The 19,806-nt window shown below is 41.9% G+C and overlaps 1 protein-coding gene across 7 annotated transcripts in view; it reads right to left on the bottom strand.

Moving 5' to 3' along the window:
* Positions 1 to 19,806, bottom strand: part of PFKM (phosphofructokinase, muscle) — a 43,312-nt gene that overhangs the window by 17,632 nt on the left and 5,874 nt on the right. For 5 of the 7 annotated variants that reach the window (XM_082636774.1, XM_082636773.1, XM_082636768.1 and 2 more), the window contains one exon: positions 4,602 to 4,694. In XM_082636774.1, coding sequence (XP_082492900.1) covers positions 4,602 to 4,686 — 85 coding nt within the window. In that variant the 5' untranslated portion in view covers positions 4,687 to 4,694. Of the gene's footprint in view, positions 1 to 4,601; positions 4,695 to 7,820; positions 7,900 to 19,806 lie in introns of those variants that run through there. The other 2 variants (XM_082636770.1, XM_082636771.1) reach the window with 2 other exon arrangements.

Below are 19,806 nucleotides of genomic sequence, written 5' to 3'. Positions count from 1 at the left end.
GAAAGGCAAGAGGAGAACCAGGACTTACCTCTGTCTTGGAAGCCAAAGGAGGCAGTTTCAAGAAGCGGGAACATTGCCAAATGCTTCTGATAATTGATCTAAGGTGAGGACTAGAAGGTTGGGCTTGCCAACAAGAGGTCATTGGTGAGCACTGATGTCAAAACTTACTTACCTCATACAAAGTGAAATAAGTCAGAAAGAGAAAAACAGATACCGTATGCTAGCACATATATATGGAATCTTAAAAAAGAAAAAAAGAAGGTTCTGAAGAACCTAGGAGCAGGACAGGAAAGATGCAGACGTAGAGAGTGGACTTGAGGACATGGGGAGGGGGAAGGGTAAGCTGGGATGAAGTGAGAGAGTGGCATGGACATATATACACTACCAAACGTAAAATCGATAGCTAGTGGGAAGCAGCCACATAGCACAGGGAGATCAGCTTGGTCCTTGGGACCACCTAGTGGTGTGGGATAGGGAGGGTGGGAGGGAGATGCAAGAGGGAGAAGACATGGGGATATATGTATATGTACAGCTGATTCACTTTGTTATAAAGCAGAAACTAACACACCATTGTAAAGCAATTATACTCCAATAAAGATGTTTAAAAAAAAAAAGAAAACTTATGACATCACTAGGGCAAAGCCCCATGAAGTCTAGAAGTCTAACTGAAGGATGTAAACGAATCAAAACAAAAATCTGTAAAGGAAGGGGGCTTCTCAGAAGCTTTAGGAAAAGCCTGTGTATATGAAAAGGTTAGAGTCAACACAAAGCCATCAGTGCTTTAGGAAAGATGAATAAACTCAACTTAAAAAGATCAGAACAGATATGAAACTATTGTTTGTTTATTTATTTTCCAGACTTTCACAAGGCCTATGGAATTCTCTTTTGGATACCTGGAGTCCCGGAGTATAAATCTGTAATCTTAAGAAGTAAGGAAAAAACCTTCTGAAACATATAGGCTGGAATGCTGTTTCCTGCTCCGGAGGTGAGCAAGAGTAGGGGAGAAAACATTCAAGGAAAACAAATCACTTAAAAGGTTTTAAGTGTAAAGCAAACAACAGATGGTGGACAGGAAATATCCAAATCCATCGGGCAGAAGAAAAATCCCATAAGAAGATTCTCTTTTCTCCTCCTCCCTCTGCCTTCTCACTTCAACCTATCAACCTCCAGAGGTCATCCTTTCTGCCTCTGAATTGGATATCTGAGTGTTTCCCTAGAAATGGAGTTTTAGGACCCCTTTTGTGCCTCTGTGCCTGTGTCTCAAACCCCTAGTTCCCTAGAAATCACAGACTGGGCTGTATAGATAGCTTACACTAGAAAGTCCCAGCAATTCTTTTTTTTTTTTTTTTTTTTTTGCGGTACGCGGGTCTCTCACTGCTGTGGCCTCTCCCATTGCGGAGCACAGGCTCTGGACGCGCAGGCTCAGCGGCCATGGCTCAGGGGCCCAGCCGCTCCGCGGCATGTGGGATCTTCCCGGACAGGGGCATGAACCCGTGTCCCCTGCATCGGCAGGTGGACTCTCAACCACTGCGCCACCAGGGAAGCCCCCCAGCAATTCTTTGGGCTCTCCTACTTAACATCACTGGCCTCTTCTGGTCCCAGGCCAGTCTTTGGCTGCTCCATGTTGCCCTAAATAACCCTCTATGAGCAGCTGTCTGACTTATTAGAAGCAAGATGAAGGATAAGATTACAGGCACCATCCAGTGGGTACTCTGGGTACAGCCAGGAGGGGCTCTGGAGAGCATCAGACGCACATACTTTGGAGTCTCCAATTACAGTCTGTTGGGAAGAGGCTTTAGGGAGAACTATGGGTGATGGGTCTCTACGACATGAGACAGAAGAAGAAACAATGTATGACTTGGTCACTACCTTTTTGCTGAAAAGTTTCTTTCTACCCTAACTGAACATTAAATAAAAAATAAAGGACATGAGGAGCAAATGTTTGTTAGATGTGAATTATACTTTCTGGTGGATATGCAATTTAAAATTGTAAATCCTACAACAGCAATCCAGAGAGGGAATAGAATCCTGTTCCTATAAACCTTTAAAACTAGGATAAACATGCATTTGGAATGGACTGCCTGTCTGAAGACAGAGGGATAGAGTAGATGACTGAGGTCCTCTCCAGCAGAATATGCCGACTTCATAAGGCCAAATGTAGCATGGTTTTAAGAGGACTGGGACCACTTCTGGGCTGGAAAGGGAGTTAGGATTTGGTATCTAATCAGCCCAGTTTCTGAGTTCAGGATGTCTGATTCCTGGCCACTCTTCTACTTTAAGAGGTTACTAGCCTTGCTAAGTTCAGGGAATGACAGAGCTGAGGCACCTCTTGATCTTACAGAGCCCAAACTCACTTTCCCATGTGGCCCACAGCCTCTAGGGAAAAACCTTTCTGTGCCCTTTCCCTGTGAGAACTAGGGCCCCTCAAACCTATCTCCAGGAAGGTCACGTCTGCATTTGAGCTGCTCTTTCAGTTGGGACCTCTCAGCTCTACTTTGAGTTCTCTGTTTTGCTTCCTTCCTCCCTAGAATTCCATCCTCTACCACTCTCAGTCCCTACTGACATGCACCTGTGATGTTATGGGGATTCACAGTGGGGTGTTTCCCTGGGTGCACTGTGCCTGTCACAGAATCCCATAGGCGTTGGTCCAGTTGGGCCCTCCAGAAATGAGCTTATCAATAGCCCCTGCCTCCACAGAAGATGACCCTTCCCTTAAAGTGGGTGATGGGCATCTCTAGAATAAGAGGGTCTCTCTGCTCAGGATCAGAAGTTGGGAGGGCTCTGCTGCTCTTGGACCCACGTTAAATCTTAGACCTTTTTTTTTTTTTTTAACCTCTTTCCCTCTCCAGGAAGCTCTACTTTTTCATAAATGCATAACTCTGTGTGCTTCATCTGGATTTTTTAGCAGGCTCTCACTTCCCCTACTCTGACAATCCAATTCCACAGGCCATCCTACCAAGGTTTTAGGATCAACACTCAGAGTTCCTGTTGAAGAACTCATTACTGGCATGGGATCCTTTCCAGGAGAGGAGAGAGAAGCAACAGAAACCAGGTCAGCAGTCTCTACAGCCTCAAGGAGGGCTCTGCATTCCTAATCTGGTTACTATTCCTAAACTCAGGCCTCTGTGCCCTCCTTCCTCTGTTTCCTCATTATAGCGTTCTCCTGTTCATAATACATATCACAATTATAAACATTAGTTTAAAATATACTTAAACTCTAGCTTAACTAATATACTAATAAGAAGGATCATAAGAGCAGAGACGATGTGTGACTTTTCCACTGATGTAGCCTTACTGCCTACCATCCTGTTTGGCACACAGCAGATGCTCAACAATTCACCTTTTATTTAATTAGCAATGCATTTATTGCATCGTGCACTATTCTAAGCACTTTACTTAAATGAAGAGTTCAGTTTCTTGAAATCTATCTTTTTCATGAAGTTTTCCCTGGTTAATCCAACCAACGCCTATCATTTCATTACGTAAGTGGATTCTACTTGGTTAAGACACACTTGATTATTTTTATTTATGTGCCTTATGTAAGAATTCTAGTAATGTATGATATCTTTCCTCATTAAAGTTCCCAAAGGAAATCAACTTCTCCACAACACACAGGACAGGGCACTATACAAAGTGGGTGCTTGACACAAAGTCTAGGAAAGCCTAGGGAGAGTGGTGCAGAGGGAAGGGGAGGCTAGCTGAGATCCCCTTCTTTCTCTCTTTTCCTCATCACAGTCTCCATGTCCTAGTATCCCTTTCAAAGAAATTCTGCCTCTCTTCAACAGATCACAAATTACGATATACAAGAACGTACATCAAAGAGGGAAAACAGTATAAATAAATAAATAATTGAGAAAAAAACACCACATCCCCTATCTGCCACTTCATCTTTCCATATACCTGATATTTCTGGCTCCTAGGTTTCTTGGACTCAACCCAGAGACGGGTTCTCTCTGGCTTTGCTTTCTGCCTCACCCCCTTGGATATGTACTGATTAACTGCTGCTGTTCCCGTCTGTTCAAGGGTTAAAGGAATGGAAGGGGAGGAAAGGCCAGAGAATGACAGAATGATGCAGAAGTGTGCCTAGTAGAAGGAACTGTGCTGTAAGAGTGAGGCACCTGACCCTGGTCAGTGCAGGAGCTCTGCAGACATCAGAACTGGTACCTGAAGATTCACTAGGGCCCACCAAATACCAATGCCAAATCTCCTCCTTTCCCCATCCTTTCCAACGTACTTGAAGTGAATCCATCTACTGCCCCCTCAACAATTTTATCTCTTTAGTCTATTTCTTTCCAATGTTGCTTGAGAAAACACCAGTTTTCTAGGTACCAAAGGACCAAATGGTCCCAAATCTTCAGAGAAACTTGGAAAGAAGATTTATGGAGACTTAAGTAAATAAAAGTAGAGCAAATGAAATCCAAAAGCACTTGTGGACTTAGACCTAACAGAGTTTTAGGGAAGCCCAAGATTCCAGTGTGAATCTACAGCAGGAGGATCTTAAGGAGGATAGTTCTGTTCTACAGGCTACGGAAGTGAGGACATGCAAGGCAGCCTCCAAGCCACGGCTTTTGTCTCCCCCCAAGCTGGGGCCTCCTCCTTACCTTGGGCATCGCCACCGGAGGTTAACACGGCGATGGCTTTGCCAACCCCCAGGGTTTTGGCTGCATGGTGATCTTCATGGGTCATGATCCACTCTAGAATTCAAGAGAATGGCCAGTTAAGACACAGCAGGATCAAGGTGCTATGAGCTCGGGGGGTGGCTCTGTTAGACTGGCTACAGCCACCTCAGTCAGGCTCTCCCACTGCACTGAGTCTAAGCTTTGCAGCCTAGGATCTTTGGACTTCCTCCAGAAGAGAGCCACACCCCACAGAGTGACAAGCTGAAATGTCACAGAAATCAAGCCCAAGACTGCAAAAATCCTCGCTAATCCCTCCCACCCCAATTGGAGCCTATTTGGAGAATGAGCTAAGGTCAAGGAGAAGGGTGGGTGACTGAACAGAAATGAGATAGGAACAAGTTAAGTTAGCCTCAAAGATTCCTCCCTTTTAATGAAGGGAAGGGCTGTTGCAGAGGATAGGAATCAGATGAGGCTTGGGGCACTGAAAACTAGCAAAGTGGAAGCAGAAAAGCAAGGGTAGGGGGGGTTATGGTGAAGATTAGGGTTGGGTGTGATGGAATTGGGCTAAGTTAGAACAGGAGTTTGAGGTCATAGAGGCACATTGGAGCTTGGGCAAAATAATGGTTCAGGCTCAGGAATGGTTAGGGACTTTCTCTAGCTTTTCCCATCCCTCTCAGGGTCTCTGCCTCCTGAGCATCTCTTGATCCTTTATCTTCAGGCCTTGTTCCTCACACTAAATACTATCAAATGGGAAGAGTAACACAAAATCACTGCCACATATACACAGATACGTACAAATGACATGTGAACACCTTCATATTTTTGTCTTTAGGGCTTATCTCTCTCAAAGGGAAACAAAAGACATACTTTTGTATCCAGAAAAATGCCAATGGAATCATCACTCTCCCAGTTATCTGGGCTACAATCTGTTATTTTTTAAATTTATCTCCTCTTTACTCTCAGAATCAATAGGTTACCAAACCCTATTATTCTTCCTTTTTATTATCTTCCCTTATCCTTCTCTTCCTTTCTGTCCTCATTGCCTCCTTCCACCTGAATTGCTTACTACAATAGCTGGTCTCCCTCTGCTTGTGCTTCCCTTCTCCACTCTATTTGAGACACAAAATAAACCTCCATGGGAAGGTCATAGGCCCCTGAGGCCTCGGTGGAGGGAGGATTCATTCACATGAACAGGAGCTGATGACCTTTAAATACAGCTCATGTTTCTGCTGTGAACCCAGGGCAATCAGGGTAGCTGCTGATAAAGACATAGGCCACATCCACATACAGATCCACACACATGCCAATAAAATACATGCAATGAGACACTCATGAAGAAAAACATACAGAAACACACATAGTGCTGTTAACAAACACAGATGCACAGACATGCTACATATAATCAGTGCTGACAGATGAGCCCAGATTTGGGGGGCTGGCATTCAAACTTCCAAGATCTAACTCTTGCCTAGAGTTTCAACCTTTGCTCCCATGAATTCTCTGCTCCATTATCACCTGAACATTTCTTTGTTCCTCCCCACTTCTGTGCCTGTGCACACTGCATCACTTGTCCGGAAGGCCACCCTGGTTCTTTCCACAGATCAGTATCCTACTCCATTATTTAAGGCCCGTCCTAGTCACATCCCTGTTAAACCTATTAAGCCCTCGCTGATTACCACAGGTCAAGAAGGGCTTCTTTCTGGACCTCCTCTAATCACATATTGTCTGAAACCAGATCATTCACTTAGCCCTTAATTACTACTTTATGTGATAGTTTAATTGCTTCTTACTTACTGAAAAGGTTGGACTAGATAAGGAGTCAGCAAACTACAGCTCACGGGCCAAATCAAGCCCTTCTAACGTTTTTGTATGGCAGCAAACTAAGAAAAGTTTTTCCATTTTAAGTGGTTGATAAAACAATTCCATGACATGTGTAAATTATATGAAATCCAGATTTCAGTGCTCATACCACTCACATTCTTTTGCATATTATCTATGGCTGCTTTTGTGCGGAAGAGATTATTGTGACAGAGACCCGATAGCCTGCAAAGCCTAAAACATTTACTATCTGGCCTTTAACAGAAAAAGTTTGCAGACACCTGGACTAATGATTGCTAAAGTCATTTCCCCAACTAGACTGAAAACTCCTTGGGGGTGGATCATGTTCATTTTTTAAACTCTCCCACGGCCTACCAAAGCCTAAAGAAGTCTATGCACATAACAACAGGAGTTCAATAAACTCTTACCGAAAGCATTAGTGAACTGACAAACAACAAGAAATGCACACAAATATAGAAAATTTTAAAAATATGCTTGGATACAGATGTACCTCTATATTCCCTCTACTTCTAACACATACAGATACAAATAGGACTTAACAGATAGTGACAAACAGTGAGAGGAATACAAACACACATAGATAGAAACACTCTCCTATTTAACCAGAGTGTTCCTGTGCAAATTTCTGCAGTTCTCAAAAAAAAAAGAAAGACTAAGTGGTTGCAAATAGGAAGGCAAAATTTTGGAAAGAAAAGAACAAAACATGTGAGTACTATGCTGATCCCTTTTTCCCTGAGTTTTTTTCTTCTCAGTCACTCTGGGAGCTCATCACTGGCAGAAACCCATACAGGGATCTTCCACCCACAGAGGCTTCAGTGAGGGAGAGAATTCATCATAAACGGGGAAGGTTAGGAGTGCTGACCGGCGAAATACAGCTCAAATTCTTCTTCTGCATCTCTAAAATTGTTATAGAGGCACCAGTCACAGATATGCAAGCAGATTCATGAATAAACAGATCAACAGTGACACACACGTAGAAACAGATATGTTAAAACCTATATATAAAATCACAGGTGCGGAGATAAGCAGGCGGGAGGGAGAAATACTGGAGAGGCAGCATTCTAGGTGCACTGATTTGAACTGGATGAGTGCCAGGGTAGGAGTCGGGCAGCCGAGGGCCACTAGGTCCGAACACCACCCACCCATCCGTGATTTCCAGGCAAAGGGGCAGTGCGTGCAAGCCGGGCGAAGGGGCTAGGATTCTTCACCCATCCCCCGCCTCAGCTCCTGCTTCTGATGCCATGCCACCTCTTTTTTTCCCTTCTGCTCCTTTCTGTTCTCCCCACCGCCTCCTCCCAGCACGTTCATTCCCACCTCGCTCTCAGCTTTCCCCCTCGCTCTTTACCCAAGGGCCCCTCTTGCCTTACAGTCTTGGCTCTCCTCCGCCCGGTCTTCCTTGCAGATTGTCCTTGGGGAAGGGGGGAGGGGAGCTTGGCGAACACGGGGAGGAGCCAGGTGGAGGCAACAGGGGAGGGGAAAGAGGAGAGCCTTTCCAGCCTCCACTAAGCTGATGCTGGCGCGGAGGCTCCGCCTCCTCCTGGTTGCTTTTCTCCTCCCCTTGCCCCTCCCGCTAAGAACACAGCTCAAATGTGACACGGCTTAGTCTCTTCACTCCGCAGAGGGTTCTGGAGTCCCCGCATCTATCTCGGGAGCCATCAGCTCCTGTGTACAGTGGGAATCAGAATTTATTTAGTTGCTTCCCTTGTTGTCATCAGAGACACTTTTTTTTCCGAGCGGGGGCTGCCTGAGACTCCTTGCATTCAAACATCCTCCGCAACCAATAATAAGCCTCCCTCTCTGGCCCTATCCATTGTCTCCCACCTCTATCACTCTTTGAACAAACATTTATTGGAAGTCTGTGTGCCAGGTTTTCTATGAGGTTCTGAGAGATGAAAAGACAAGTGAAACAGAATCCCTGTCCTTGAGGAACATTGATCACTGGTATTTTCTATGGAGGGACTTCAAAAACTCCTTTTACATTTACGTACCTTTCTCAGAGAAAATACGGAGAAGCTACCTAGGAATAAGAGTACTCAGAGGCAAGGCCCCTGCCCTGATAGCCTCATTCTCAAGACTGCACTAGAAGCGGGCGCAGGATTCTGATAGTGAAGCAAGCGTATCTGTTGGGCTACAAAGCACACGGAATCCATTCTGGGAACATAGGTCCGGTACTACCACAGCAAGAGGGGCAACCTTTACTCAGACCCTCTTTACTCTTTCCACTGCTCCACCCGTGCCTTGTTTCAATGCCTCTCCACAGTCATCTCTCATCTCCTTGCTGTCTCTACTGCCCTTCCTCTTGCTTTCTTTCGTCTCTGCACCTGCACATTCTACAAACAATAAGAATGCAAGTGACTAGGAGATAAAACCATGTGACTACACAAAATTAACTTTTGTACTGCAAATGATACCATCAAGAAAGTGAAAAGACAACCCATGGAATGGGAGAAAATATTTGCAAATCATATATCTGATAAAGGACCAGGTATCGAGAATATGTAACTCTGGCAACCCAACAATAAAAAGATAACCGAATTTAAAAATGGACAAAAGATCTGAACAGATACCTCACCAAAGAAGACAGAAGATGGCAAATAAGCATAGAAAATGATGCTCAACATCATATGTCATTAGGAACCACAAATTAAAACAGAGATACCACTACAATCTATTAGAATGAAAAAAAAAAAAAAAACCAAACTGACAATACCAAATACTGACAAGAATGTGGAGCAACAAGAACCCTCATTCTCTGTTGGTGCAAATGCAAAATGGTACAGTCACTTTAAAAGATAGTTTGGCAGTTTCTTACAAAGGTAAATACAGTATTACCGTATGACCCAGCAATCACATTCCTAAATATTTACACAAATGAGTTGAAAACTACATCCATACAAAAACTTGCACATGAGTGTTTATAGCAGCTTTATTCATAATTGCCAGAAACTGGAAGCGACAAAAATGCCCCTCAAAAGGTGAATGGATAATCAAACTGTGGTATATCCATACAGTGGAATATTGCAATTAAAAAAAAAAATGACCCATCAAGCCAAGAAAAGACATGGAGGAAGCTTAAATACAAATCGCTTAGTGAAAGAAGCCAGTCTGAAAAGGCTACGTATGTATGATTCCAACTATATGACATTCTGGAAAAAGTGAAACTATAAAGACAGTGAAAAGATCAATGGTTGCCAAGGGCTCGGAGTAGAGATGGAGCAATAGATAGGCAGAACACAGGGGATTTTTAGGGCAGTGAAACTATTCTGTGTGATGCTCTAATGGAGGATACATGACATTATGTGTTTGTCAAAAGTTACAGAACTGTACAACACAAAGAGTAAACCCTAGTGTAAACTATGGACTTTAGTCAATTATAATGTATCAATATTGGTTCAACAATTGTAACAAATATACCACACCACTGCAAGATGTTAATAATAGGGGAAACTGAGCAGAAAACAGAGAGGCTATATGGAAACTCTCTGTGCAATCTGCTCAATTTTCTGTAAGCCTAAGACTTCTCTAACAAATAAAGTCTATTAATTTCAAAAATATATTCTGGTCAATGAAATATCAAATAAAATTGTGATATTGAAAAAATGGGCAAGGGTTTGAAAAGACATTTATCTAAAGAAAATACACAAATAGCCAATAAGGACATGAAAAGACACTTTCTTTTTTTGAAGATTAATTCAATTTCTTTAATAGATATAGGCATATTCAAATCATCTGTTTCTCCTTGTGCGGATTTTGGCAGATTGTGTCTTTCAAGGGATTGGTCCTTTCCATAGGTTATCAAATTTGTAGGCATAGAGTTGTTCATAGTATTCCTGTATTATCCTTTTAATTTTCATGGGATCTGTAGTGATGTCCCCTCTTTCATTTTGGGTATTAGTAATCTGTGTCCTCTTTCTTTTCTTCTTAGTTACCCTAGCTAGGGATTTATTAACGTTATTGATCTTTTCAAAGAACCATCTTTTGGTTTTATTAATTTTCTCTGTTGATTTCTTGTTTTCAATTTTATTGACTTGTGCTCTAATTCTGTTTTTTTTTTCCTCCTGCTTACTTTGGATTTAATTTACTCTTCACCTATAGTTTCCGAAGATGGAAACTTAGGGAACTATAAGAGATTTAGATCATCTTCTTTTCTGATATATACACTCAAGGCTATAAATTTCCCTCTAAGCATTGCTTTCTCTGTATCCAACAAATTTGAATAAGTTGTGTTTTTCATTTAGTTCAAAATATATTTAAATTTCCTTGAGATTTTTTCTTTGACTCATGCATTATTTAGAAGTATGTTGTTTAATCTCCAAGTATTGGGGGATTTTCCAGTTACCTGTTACTGATTTCTAGTTTAATTCCACTGTGGTGTGAGACCAGCCATTGTATAATTTCTGTTCTTTTAAATTAGTTAAGATGTTTTTAATAGCCCAGAATGTGGTCTAGCTTGGTAAATATGTTATCATGTATGTATGAATGTATGAATGAATATGTATGGGTGAATCATGTGTCCCTGAGAAAAAGTTATATTTGGCTGTTGTTGGATGAATTGTCTTTTACGCTTTTTTCCTGGTAATTGATTTCTAATCTCATAGCACTGTGGTTGGAAAAGATGCTTGATACGATTCCAATTTTCTTAAATTTACCAAGGCTTGATTTGTGACCCAAGATGTGATCTATCCTGGAGAATGTTCCGTGTACACTTGAGAAGAAACTGTAATCTGCTGTTTTCGGATGGAATGTCTTATAAATATCAATTAAATCTATCTGGTCTATTTTGTCATTTAAAGCTTGTGTTTCCTTATTAATTTTCTGTCTGGATGATCTGTCCATTGGTTAAAGTCCCCCACTATTATTGTGTTACTGTCAATTTCCTCTTTTAAAGCTGTTAGCATTTGCCTTATGTATTTTTTTTAATGTCTTTTAATTTTTTTTTTTTTTTTTTTTGGCTGTGTTGGGTCTTCGTTTCTGTGCGAGGGCTTTCTGCAGTTGTGGCAAGCGGGGTCCACTCTTCATCACGGTGCGCGGGCCTCTCACTGTCGTGGCCCCTCTCGTTGCGGAGCACAGGCTCCAGACGCGCAGGCTCAGTAGTTGTGGCTCACGGGCCTAGTCGCTCTGCGGCACGTGGGATCTTCCCAGACCAGGGCTCGAACCCGTGTCCCCTGCATTAACAGGCAGATTCTCAACCGCTGCGCCACCAGGGAAGCCCCTTGCCTTATGTATTGATGTGCTCCTATGTCGGTGCATATATATTTATAATTGTTGATATCTTCTTCTTGGATTGATCCCTTGATCATTATGTAGTGGCCTTCTCTGTCTCTTGTAATATTCTTTATTTTAAAGTCTATTTTATCTGATATGAGTATTGTTACTCCAGATTTCTTTTGATTTCCATTTGCATTTTCCATCCCCTCACTTTCAGTCTGTATGGGTCCCTAGGTCTGCAGTGGGTCTCTTGTAGACAGTATATATATGTCTTGTTTTTGTATCCATTCAGTAAGCCTGTGTCTTTTGGTTGGAGCATTTAATCCATTCACATTTAAGGTAATTATAGATATGTATGTTCCTATTACCATTTTCTTAATTGTTTTGGGTTTGTTTTTGTAGGTCCTTTTCTTCTCTTGTGTTTACCACTTAGAGAAGTTCCTTTAGCATTTGTTGTAGAGCTGGTTTGGTGGTGCTGAATTGTTAGCTTTTGGTTGCCTGTAAAGTTTTTGATTTCTCTGTCAAATCTGAATGAGACCCTTGCAGGTAATCTTGGTTGTAGGTTCTTCCCTTTCATCACTTTAAATATATCGTGCCACTCCCTTCTGGCTTGTAGAGTTTCTGCTGAGAAATCAGCTGTTAACCTTATGGGAGTTCCCTTGTATATTATTTTTCCCTTGTTGCTTTTAATAATTTTTGTCTTTAATTTTTGTCAATTTGATTACTATGTGTCTCGGAGCGTTTCTCCTTGGGTTTATCCTGCCTGGGACTCTCTTTGCTTCCTGGACTTGGGTGGCTATTTCCTTTCCCATGTTAGGGGAGTTTCCGACTATAATCTCTTCAAATATTTTCTCGGGTCCTTTCTCTCTCTCTTCTCTTTCTGGGACCCCTATAATGCAAATGTTGGTGTGTTTAATGTTGTCCCAGAGGTCTCTTTGGCTGTTTTCATTTTTTTTTTATTCTGTTCTGCAGCAGTGAATTCCACCATTCTGCCTTCCAGGTCACTTATCCATTCTTCTGCCTCAGTTATTCTGCTACTGATTCCTTCTAGTGTATTTTTCATTTCAGTTATTGTATTGTTCATCTCTGTTTGTTTGTTCTTTAATTCTTTTAGGTGTTTGTTCTTTCATTCTTCTAGGTCCTTGTTAAACATTTCTTGCATCTTCTCGATCTTTGCCTCCATTCTTTTTCCGAGGTCCTGGATCATCTTCCCTATCATTATTCTGAATTCTTTTTCTGGAAGGTTGCCTATCTCCACTACATTTAGTTGTTTTTCTGGGGTTTTATCTTGTTCCTTCATCTGGTACATAGTCCTCTGACTTTTCATTTTATCTGTCTTTCTGTGAATGTGGTTTTCGGTCCATAGGCTGCAGGATTGTAGCTCTTCTTGCTTCTGCTGTCTGCCCTCTGGTGGATGAGGCTATCTCAGAGGCTTGTGCAAAGCCTCCTGATGGGAGGGACTGGTGGTGTGTAGAGCTGGGTGTTGCTCTGGTGGGCAAAGCTCAGTAAAACTTTAATCTGCTTGTCTGCTAAGGGGTGGGGCTGAGTTCCCTCCCTGTTGGTTGTTTGGCCTGAGGCAACTCAGCACTGGAGGCTATAGGCTTTTTTGGTGGGGCTATCCAGGAGGGCTCATGCCAAGGAGTACTTCCCAGAAATTCTGCTGCCAGTGTTCCTGTCCCCTCGATGAGCCACAGCCACCCCCCACCTCTGCAGGAGACCCTCCAACACTACCAGGTAGGTCTGGTTCAGTCTCCTGTGGGGGTCACTGCTCCTTCCCCCTGGGTCCTGGTGCACACACTACTTTGTGTGTGCCCTCCAAGAATGGAGTCTCTCTTTCCCCCAGTCCTGTTGAAGTCCTGCAATCAAATCCCTCTAGGTTTCAAAGTCTGATTCTCTGGGAATTCCTCCTCCCGTTGCCAGACCCCCAGGTTGGGAAGCCTGATGTGGCGCTAAGAACATTTACTCCAGTGGTGGACTTCTGTGGTATAATTGTTCTCCAGTTTGTGAGTCACTCACCCAGCCGTTATGGGATTTGATTTTATTGTGACTGTGCTCCTCCTACCATCTCATTGTGGCTTCTCCTTTGTCTTTGGATGTGGGGTATCTTTTTTGGTGAGTCCCAGTGTCTTCCTATCTACTGTTCAGCAGTTAGTTGTGATTCTGGTGTCTTGTAAGAGGGAGTGAGTTCATGTCCTCTATTCCGCCATCTTGAACCAATCTCTGGATGAATTGCTGATGTCAATAATATTCAGTTCATTGATGGCGTTGAGTTTAACTACGTCTATACTTATTATCTGTATGCTACATCTGTCCACTCCTGAAAAATGTTGAAGTCTCCATTTCTGATAGTCAATTCATCTATTTCTCCTTTTCGTTCTATCAGTTTTCACCTCATGTAGTTTGATGCTGTGTGTTAGGCACATAGACATTAAGAATTATTATATCTTCTTGGAGAACTGAGCCCTTTATCATTATGTAATGGCCTTTTTCAACCCTGATAACTCTTCTTTGAAGTCTGCTCTGTCTAAAAATTATCCTGCTTTCTTTGATTAGTGTTAGCATGGGATACTTTTCTCCATCCATTTACTTTTTATCTATAGATATCTTTATATTTAAAGTGGGTTTTTTTGTAGATAACACATAGTTGGGTCATGTTTTCAGATCAACTCTGACAATCTGTCTTTTAATTGGTACATTTAGACCACTGACATTCAAAATGAGTACTGGATTAATATCTACCATATTCATTACCATTTTCTATTTGTTGTCCTGTTCTTTGTTCCTATTTTTGTCTTCCACTCTTTTTCTGCCTTTTGTGGTTTTACCTGAGTATTTTATGTGACTCTATTTTCTCTCCTTTCTTAGCATATCAGTAATACCTTATCACTTCTTTTAGTGGTTGCCCTGGAGTTTGCAATATACATTTGCAACTAATTCAAGTTTCAAATAATACTATTTCTGAAGATTTCCATCCCTCTGCTTACATTGCTTGTCTGTTCTTACAAGCTGTCTATTTTATCCATTAGAACCCTTAGCACATTAATCATAGGTGTTCAAAATTTCTGGTCTGATAATTTCAACATTGCTGCCACATTTGGTTCTGATGTTTGCTCTGTCTCTTCAAACTGTGTTTTTTTGCATTTTTATATGCCTTATAACTTTTTCTTGGCAGCCAGACATGACATACTAGATAAAAGAAAGTGCTGTAAATAGGCCTTAATGATGTGGTCTTAAATGTGGGGGGAGGGAAAGCATTCTACAGTCCTATGGTTAGATTTCAGTCTTTTACAGTGCCTGTGCCTCTGGACTATGAATTTCACAAGTGTTTCTTGCATTTTTTTTCCTCCCCTCCCCCCTTAGGTGGAATAGGACAGCTAGAGTGGGCTGGAGTTGGGTATTTCCCTTCCTCAGGTCAGTTAGACTCTGATAACTCACCCTAGGAAGTTAGGCTCTGGTTAACTAGTTTCTCCTGAAGGCAGGCCTTGTTAAGAAGAATAAAGTGCTCTTGTAACAGGCAGGAACAAATCTGAATCCATATTGGATCTATTTCTTTTACCTTAACCTTTGTAGTCTATTCCTTTTGCTACAAGTCAATCACTAACAGGATGTTGCCTATAAGCTTAAATTATACATAATGGGGCTTCCCTGGTGGCACAGTGGTTGAGAGTCCGCCTGCCGATGCAGGGGACGGGGGTTCGTGCCCCAGTCCAGGAAGATCCCACATGCCGCGGAATGGCTGGGCCCGTGAGCCATGGCCGCTGAGCCTGCGCGTCCGGAGCCTGTGCTCCGCAACAGGAGAGGCCACAACAGTGAGAGGCCCGCATATCCCAAAGAAAAAAAAAAAAATTATACATAATAGTCCATCTCTGGGAACCCTGCCTCCCATGTAATGAACGTTAAGCTAACATACCTTTGTTTACCTCACAGGAAACCTTCTGACCAGGTCCACCTGTGAATGGCTGCAGGGAGGAAGAAATGAACACATGTAGGAACCAGGACTTTATCCCCCTTTTAATATAAAAGAAGCCTGAATTCTAATTCAGGGAAGATGGTTTTTCGGGACACTAATCTACCATTTTCTCAGTCTGCTGGCTTTCCAAATAAAGCTGCTATTCCTTGCCCCAACAACTCATCTCTCAATTTACTGGCTTGTCGTGAGTAAAGCCTGGACTTGGTAGCACTCTGGTTTAGTTCAAAATGGTTCCTCTTCTCCTCTCCCTGCTAGAAGCCCAAGGAGATTTTTCTCTGATTATTTACTGTGGGAATCTGGTCAAACTCCTGGAAGTAAATCTCACAATATTGTGAGGTCCCCCTTTGATTGGATCCCCCTATAGTTTTTAACTCCCAGAATTGTGTGCACTGAGCCTCCAGCAATTTATCAATTACAGTTCAGGCTTTCCTACCCCTTCACTGGTTCCCGAGGTTTCCACTCCTGGGTCTCTGCTCCAGTAAGCTGCGATAAACTGTATTCACCTGTTTGTCTCTCCAATTTTGGGGTCAACAGTTTGCCCTTTGTCCTCCCCTCTCTTACAGATTCAAGAAGAGTTGTTGGTTTTTCAGTCTTTTTACTATTACTTGCTGTTAGCATGAAGTGTGACTTCCAAGTGCCTTACATGGGAAACTGGAAGATAGAAGCCCAAATTATACATATTAAATGGGTGAATTATGATATGTGAATTACATCTCAATAAATATGTATTTAAAATTTGAAAAAGGAGAGGCTGGAAAAGCTCCCCGTACATTCTGGGGGTTTTAACTCCAAAAATTAATCTAAAGGCTGAAATTTAAAAATCAATCCACCCCTTCCCCTTTCTACCCACTACCGACTCCTATATCTTCATTGAAAGTGTTCTTAATGAATTACTACATTAATGAGTCTACCTTAATTAGGTAAAGACAAGGAAATGTCACTCACTCATAGCCTTATCCCAAGATACTTGATCCTTTAGATCCCTTTTTCTGTCCAGGGATCAATCATCCCTAGGAGTTCCTAGAAAACTATATGAGCACAATTCAAAGAAATATCATCTCAAAAGGCACCTAGGGAACTTTCAGGTCAGTTGGAGGTTGGAATCACAGAAAGTACTTAGGCCTTGCCTATGGTCATCCTGGTGTAATCCCCAAATTTGAAGATGTTACTCTCTGAGAGCTAAATTAGTAAAAAACCAACCCAAAATAGAGAGTAGCTAATGGAAGAAATACATCATATTAAGAAATGGCTGTAAATGTCTTCCTGATAAGAATTTTGAGAAACCCCTATTCATTATTAATTTATTCATACATTCAACAAATATTTATTGAGGACTCATTATGTGCCAGCCACTGTGTCAGGTACTGAGGTATAAGTTCTCAAGAAGCTTATCTAGAGGGGCTATCAAAGGTTCATAGGAAGCTTATATTTCATTGGACCTGGGATATAATTGAAGAAGTCAATAACCCAATTAACAATTATAATATATCAAATTCTTATGCCATAAATATATTAGTTGAGGGAAAATAGAGTAAGAAAAAAAATGGGACCTGGATAGTAAGAATTTGGCAGTGTTTATTTAGTACTGTTTGAGAGAAGAACAGCAATGGATATACATATTCCAGTATTAGAGAGATGGATGATATGATAAAACCATGACAGCTCCTTATATGGATTTTCCTTAATTTTAATCTTTTTTTTTTTTTTGCGGTACGCAGGCCTCTCATTGCTATGGCCTCTCCTGTTGCAGAGCTCAGGCTCCGGACGCACAGGCCCAGCAGCCATGGCTCACAGGCCCAGCCGCTCCGTGGCATGTGGGATCTTCCTGGACCGGGGCACAAACCCGTGTCCCCTGCATCGGCAGGCAGACTCTCAACCACTGCGCCACCAGGGAAGCCCTCCTTAATTTTAAACTTAAACTCCAAGACCACACATTTCACTTTTTCATAATTTTCTGTTTATCAAAAAACTTAAATTTCAAATATAGTTTCCCAGGAAACTTAACAACTTGGAAGGGGCATTTTAGTGAGCTATAGTTGACTTATGAATCAAAATTTGGATGTATAATTTGATGGTGGACTGATGACAGAAGGGAATGTTTGAGATCTGGGAAGTTCTAAAAAATATGGTATATATCCAATCCTTGGGCCTCTAATAGGGGAGGCTGAGAAGCATCCCTCAGGGCATGGTGCTGGTATGTGACGCCTACAGGTAAACATAGTATGGTGACTAAGGAAGAAGAAGTTGAGGAAGGGGTCTAAACATTGTCATACAAGCTAGGGTGCCTAAGGAAACTGTCAGGAGTAAAGCACACAGCTTAGCAGAGTTAAGGACCAGGAGTCACAAAAACAAAGCAGCAAGTTAGGCAAACAAGAGATGGTACCCAAAAAAATCTTGAGGCAACCAGACTAAGCCAGTAGCTGAATTTGCCCTTATTACAAGATTATTTTCATTACTGGTATGGTTTAATGGGGCTGAAAAAGGACACCCTGGACGCCTCTTCCAGAGGAGAAAGCTAAAATGTCCTGGGTTTGTACTGGAAAAAAACCTGGGGTCCTCAAATAGGCTTCTCAAGAGGGGTTTATGCCCATTCTAATGACTCAGTGATAGGAATTAGCTAGGGTTCTGCTGGAAATCTAGAACTTTGTCCAAAATATAATCAGCTTTCTTCAGTTGTCGAGGTTGGTAGCTAGAATTCAGGCTTTAGGGGACTTGGCAGAGAGTGAGGGGAAAAAAGACTTGAACCCATAAGAAAGTCAGTTGGACCCAGAAGGCCCTGTGGTTAAAGTCCACTATTTCTTCTACCTTGTACTATCTGTTGGTGGTCTTCTTGTTTTCAGCACATTGGGTAAAGCTAATGTGCACAAAGGAGAGCTACCTTATACGACAGCTCACCTTATATGTCATAGGCTGGTACGAAGCAATGAAAGACATATTCTTTACATAGATCCTCATAGTACAGGAAGACATTTAGAAGGTCCTCTTAAGACTCCCCAGAGCTTTCTAGGTATTAGACAGCTATTTGGGATATTGGCATGAAGTCCAGGCAAATAATAGGGGCAAAAATTATAATTATCATGAAATAAGGCATTCTGGGGGAGAGAAGTACAAGAAGATGTTTAAAGAGAATTCTGCAGCAGCTAGATAGGAAGAGCACTTGAGTAAACCAGCTGAGGTATCCTAAAGTACTTGGTTCATATGCTCTGCCCATTAACCCTGTTAAGTAATGGTAGTTAAATAAACATATAGAGAGCTTTGGAGAGGACTCTCTAAACTAGGATAAAATTAGACATTACTGCCAGGAAGTTGAGTAGTTCATGAAGACAGAAGATCTCTTTCACAATGATTACTAAAGGCTGGTATAGATGAGGGGCAATAAAGAGGATGTTGTATGCCATACTCATGAGTCCATTCACTACCACTAGGATGGTATGAGAAGATAAAGATTATGTTGATGAAGCTAGTGATGGTGTACCAGGGCCATCATTTAGGAATGAGAAGTAGGTGTATCAGTCATCCAGGTGTAACTCTAACCCAGGAGAAGAGGAAATAGCATACTATAGGTTTCTTGTGTTCAATCAACAAATATTGAGCACCTATTACATGTTAGGCACTGTTCTAGACACAAGGGGATCCAGGATTGGAAAAAAAAAAAAACCTGTCTATCCTTATGGAGCTTAAATAATAGTGAGGAAAGCCGATAATGAACAAATTAGTCAATTAGTGATAAATGCTTTGAAGAAAAATAAAGCAGGGCAAAGAAGCAGAGCAACAAGCGTGCTATCTGAAGTCGGGTGTTCTGGAAAAGCCGTGCCGTAATGACATTCTAGGAAGAAGTCTGAACAAACAGGAGAGAAAACCACGCTACCAGTTGGAGGGAGAGATTTCAGATGGGGAGAGTAGCAAATGCAAAGGTTCTGAGGCAGGAAAAAGTTAGGAGTATCATACCAGAGGATCACCAAGATTTCCTTTGGACTAGGATCAGAACTGTAAATGGGTTACTATGACTTGGTGGGTTCGTATTGTGAAACATATGTAGCAATTAGGTATGGGTCTCTCTCTGGGTTGAAACAAATATCTGGTCCTCTCACTTCTACACAGCCCCTGGATCTCATCTAGTCATTACCTGACTAATATGCCATTGTGTGTTTGCCTCCACTAGAATGTAAG

This window comes from Mesoplodon mirus (genome assembly GCF_964341445.2).
Source record: "Mesoplodon mirus genome assembly, chromosome: 11".
In the NCBI taxonomy this organism is placed as follows: domain Eukaryota; kingdom Metazoa; phylum Chordata; class Mammalia; order Artiodactyla; family Ziphiidae; genus Mesoplodon; species Mesoplodon mirus.
This window is presented reverse-complemented; position numbering and strand designations above follow the sequence as displayed.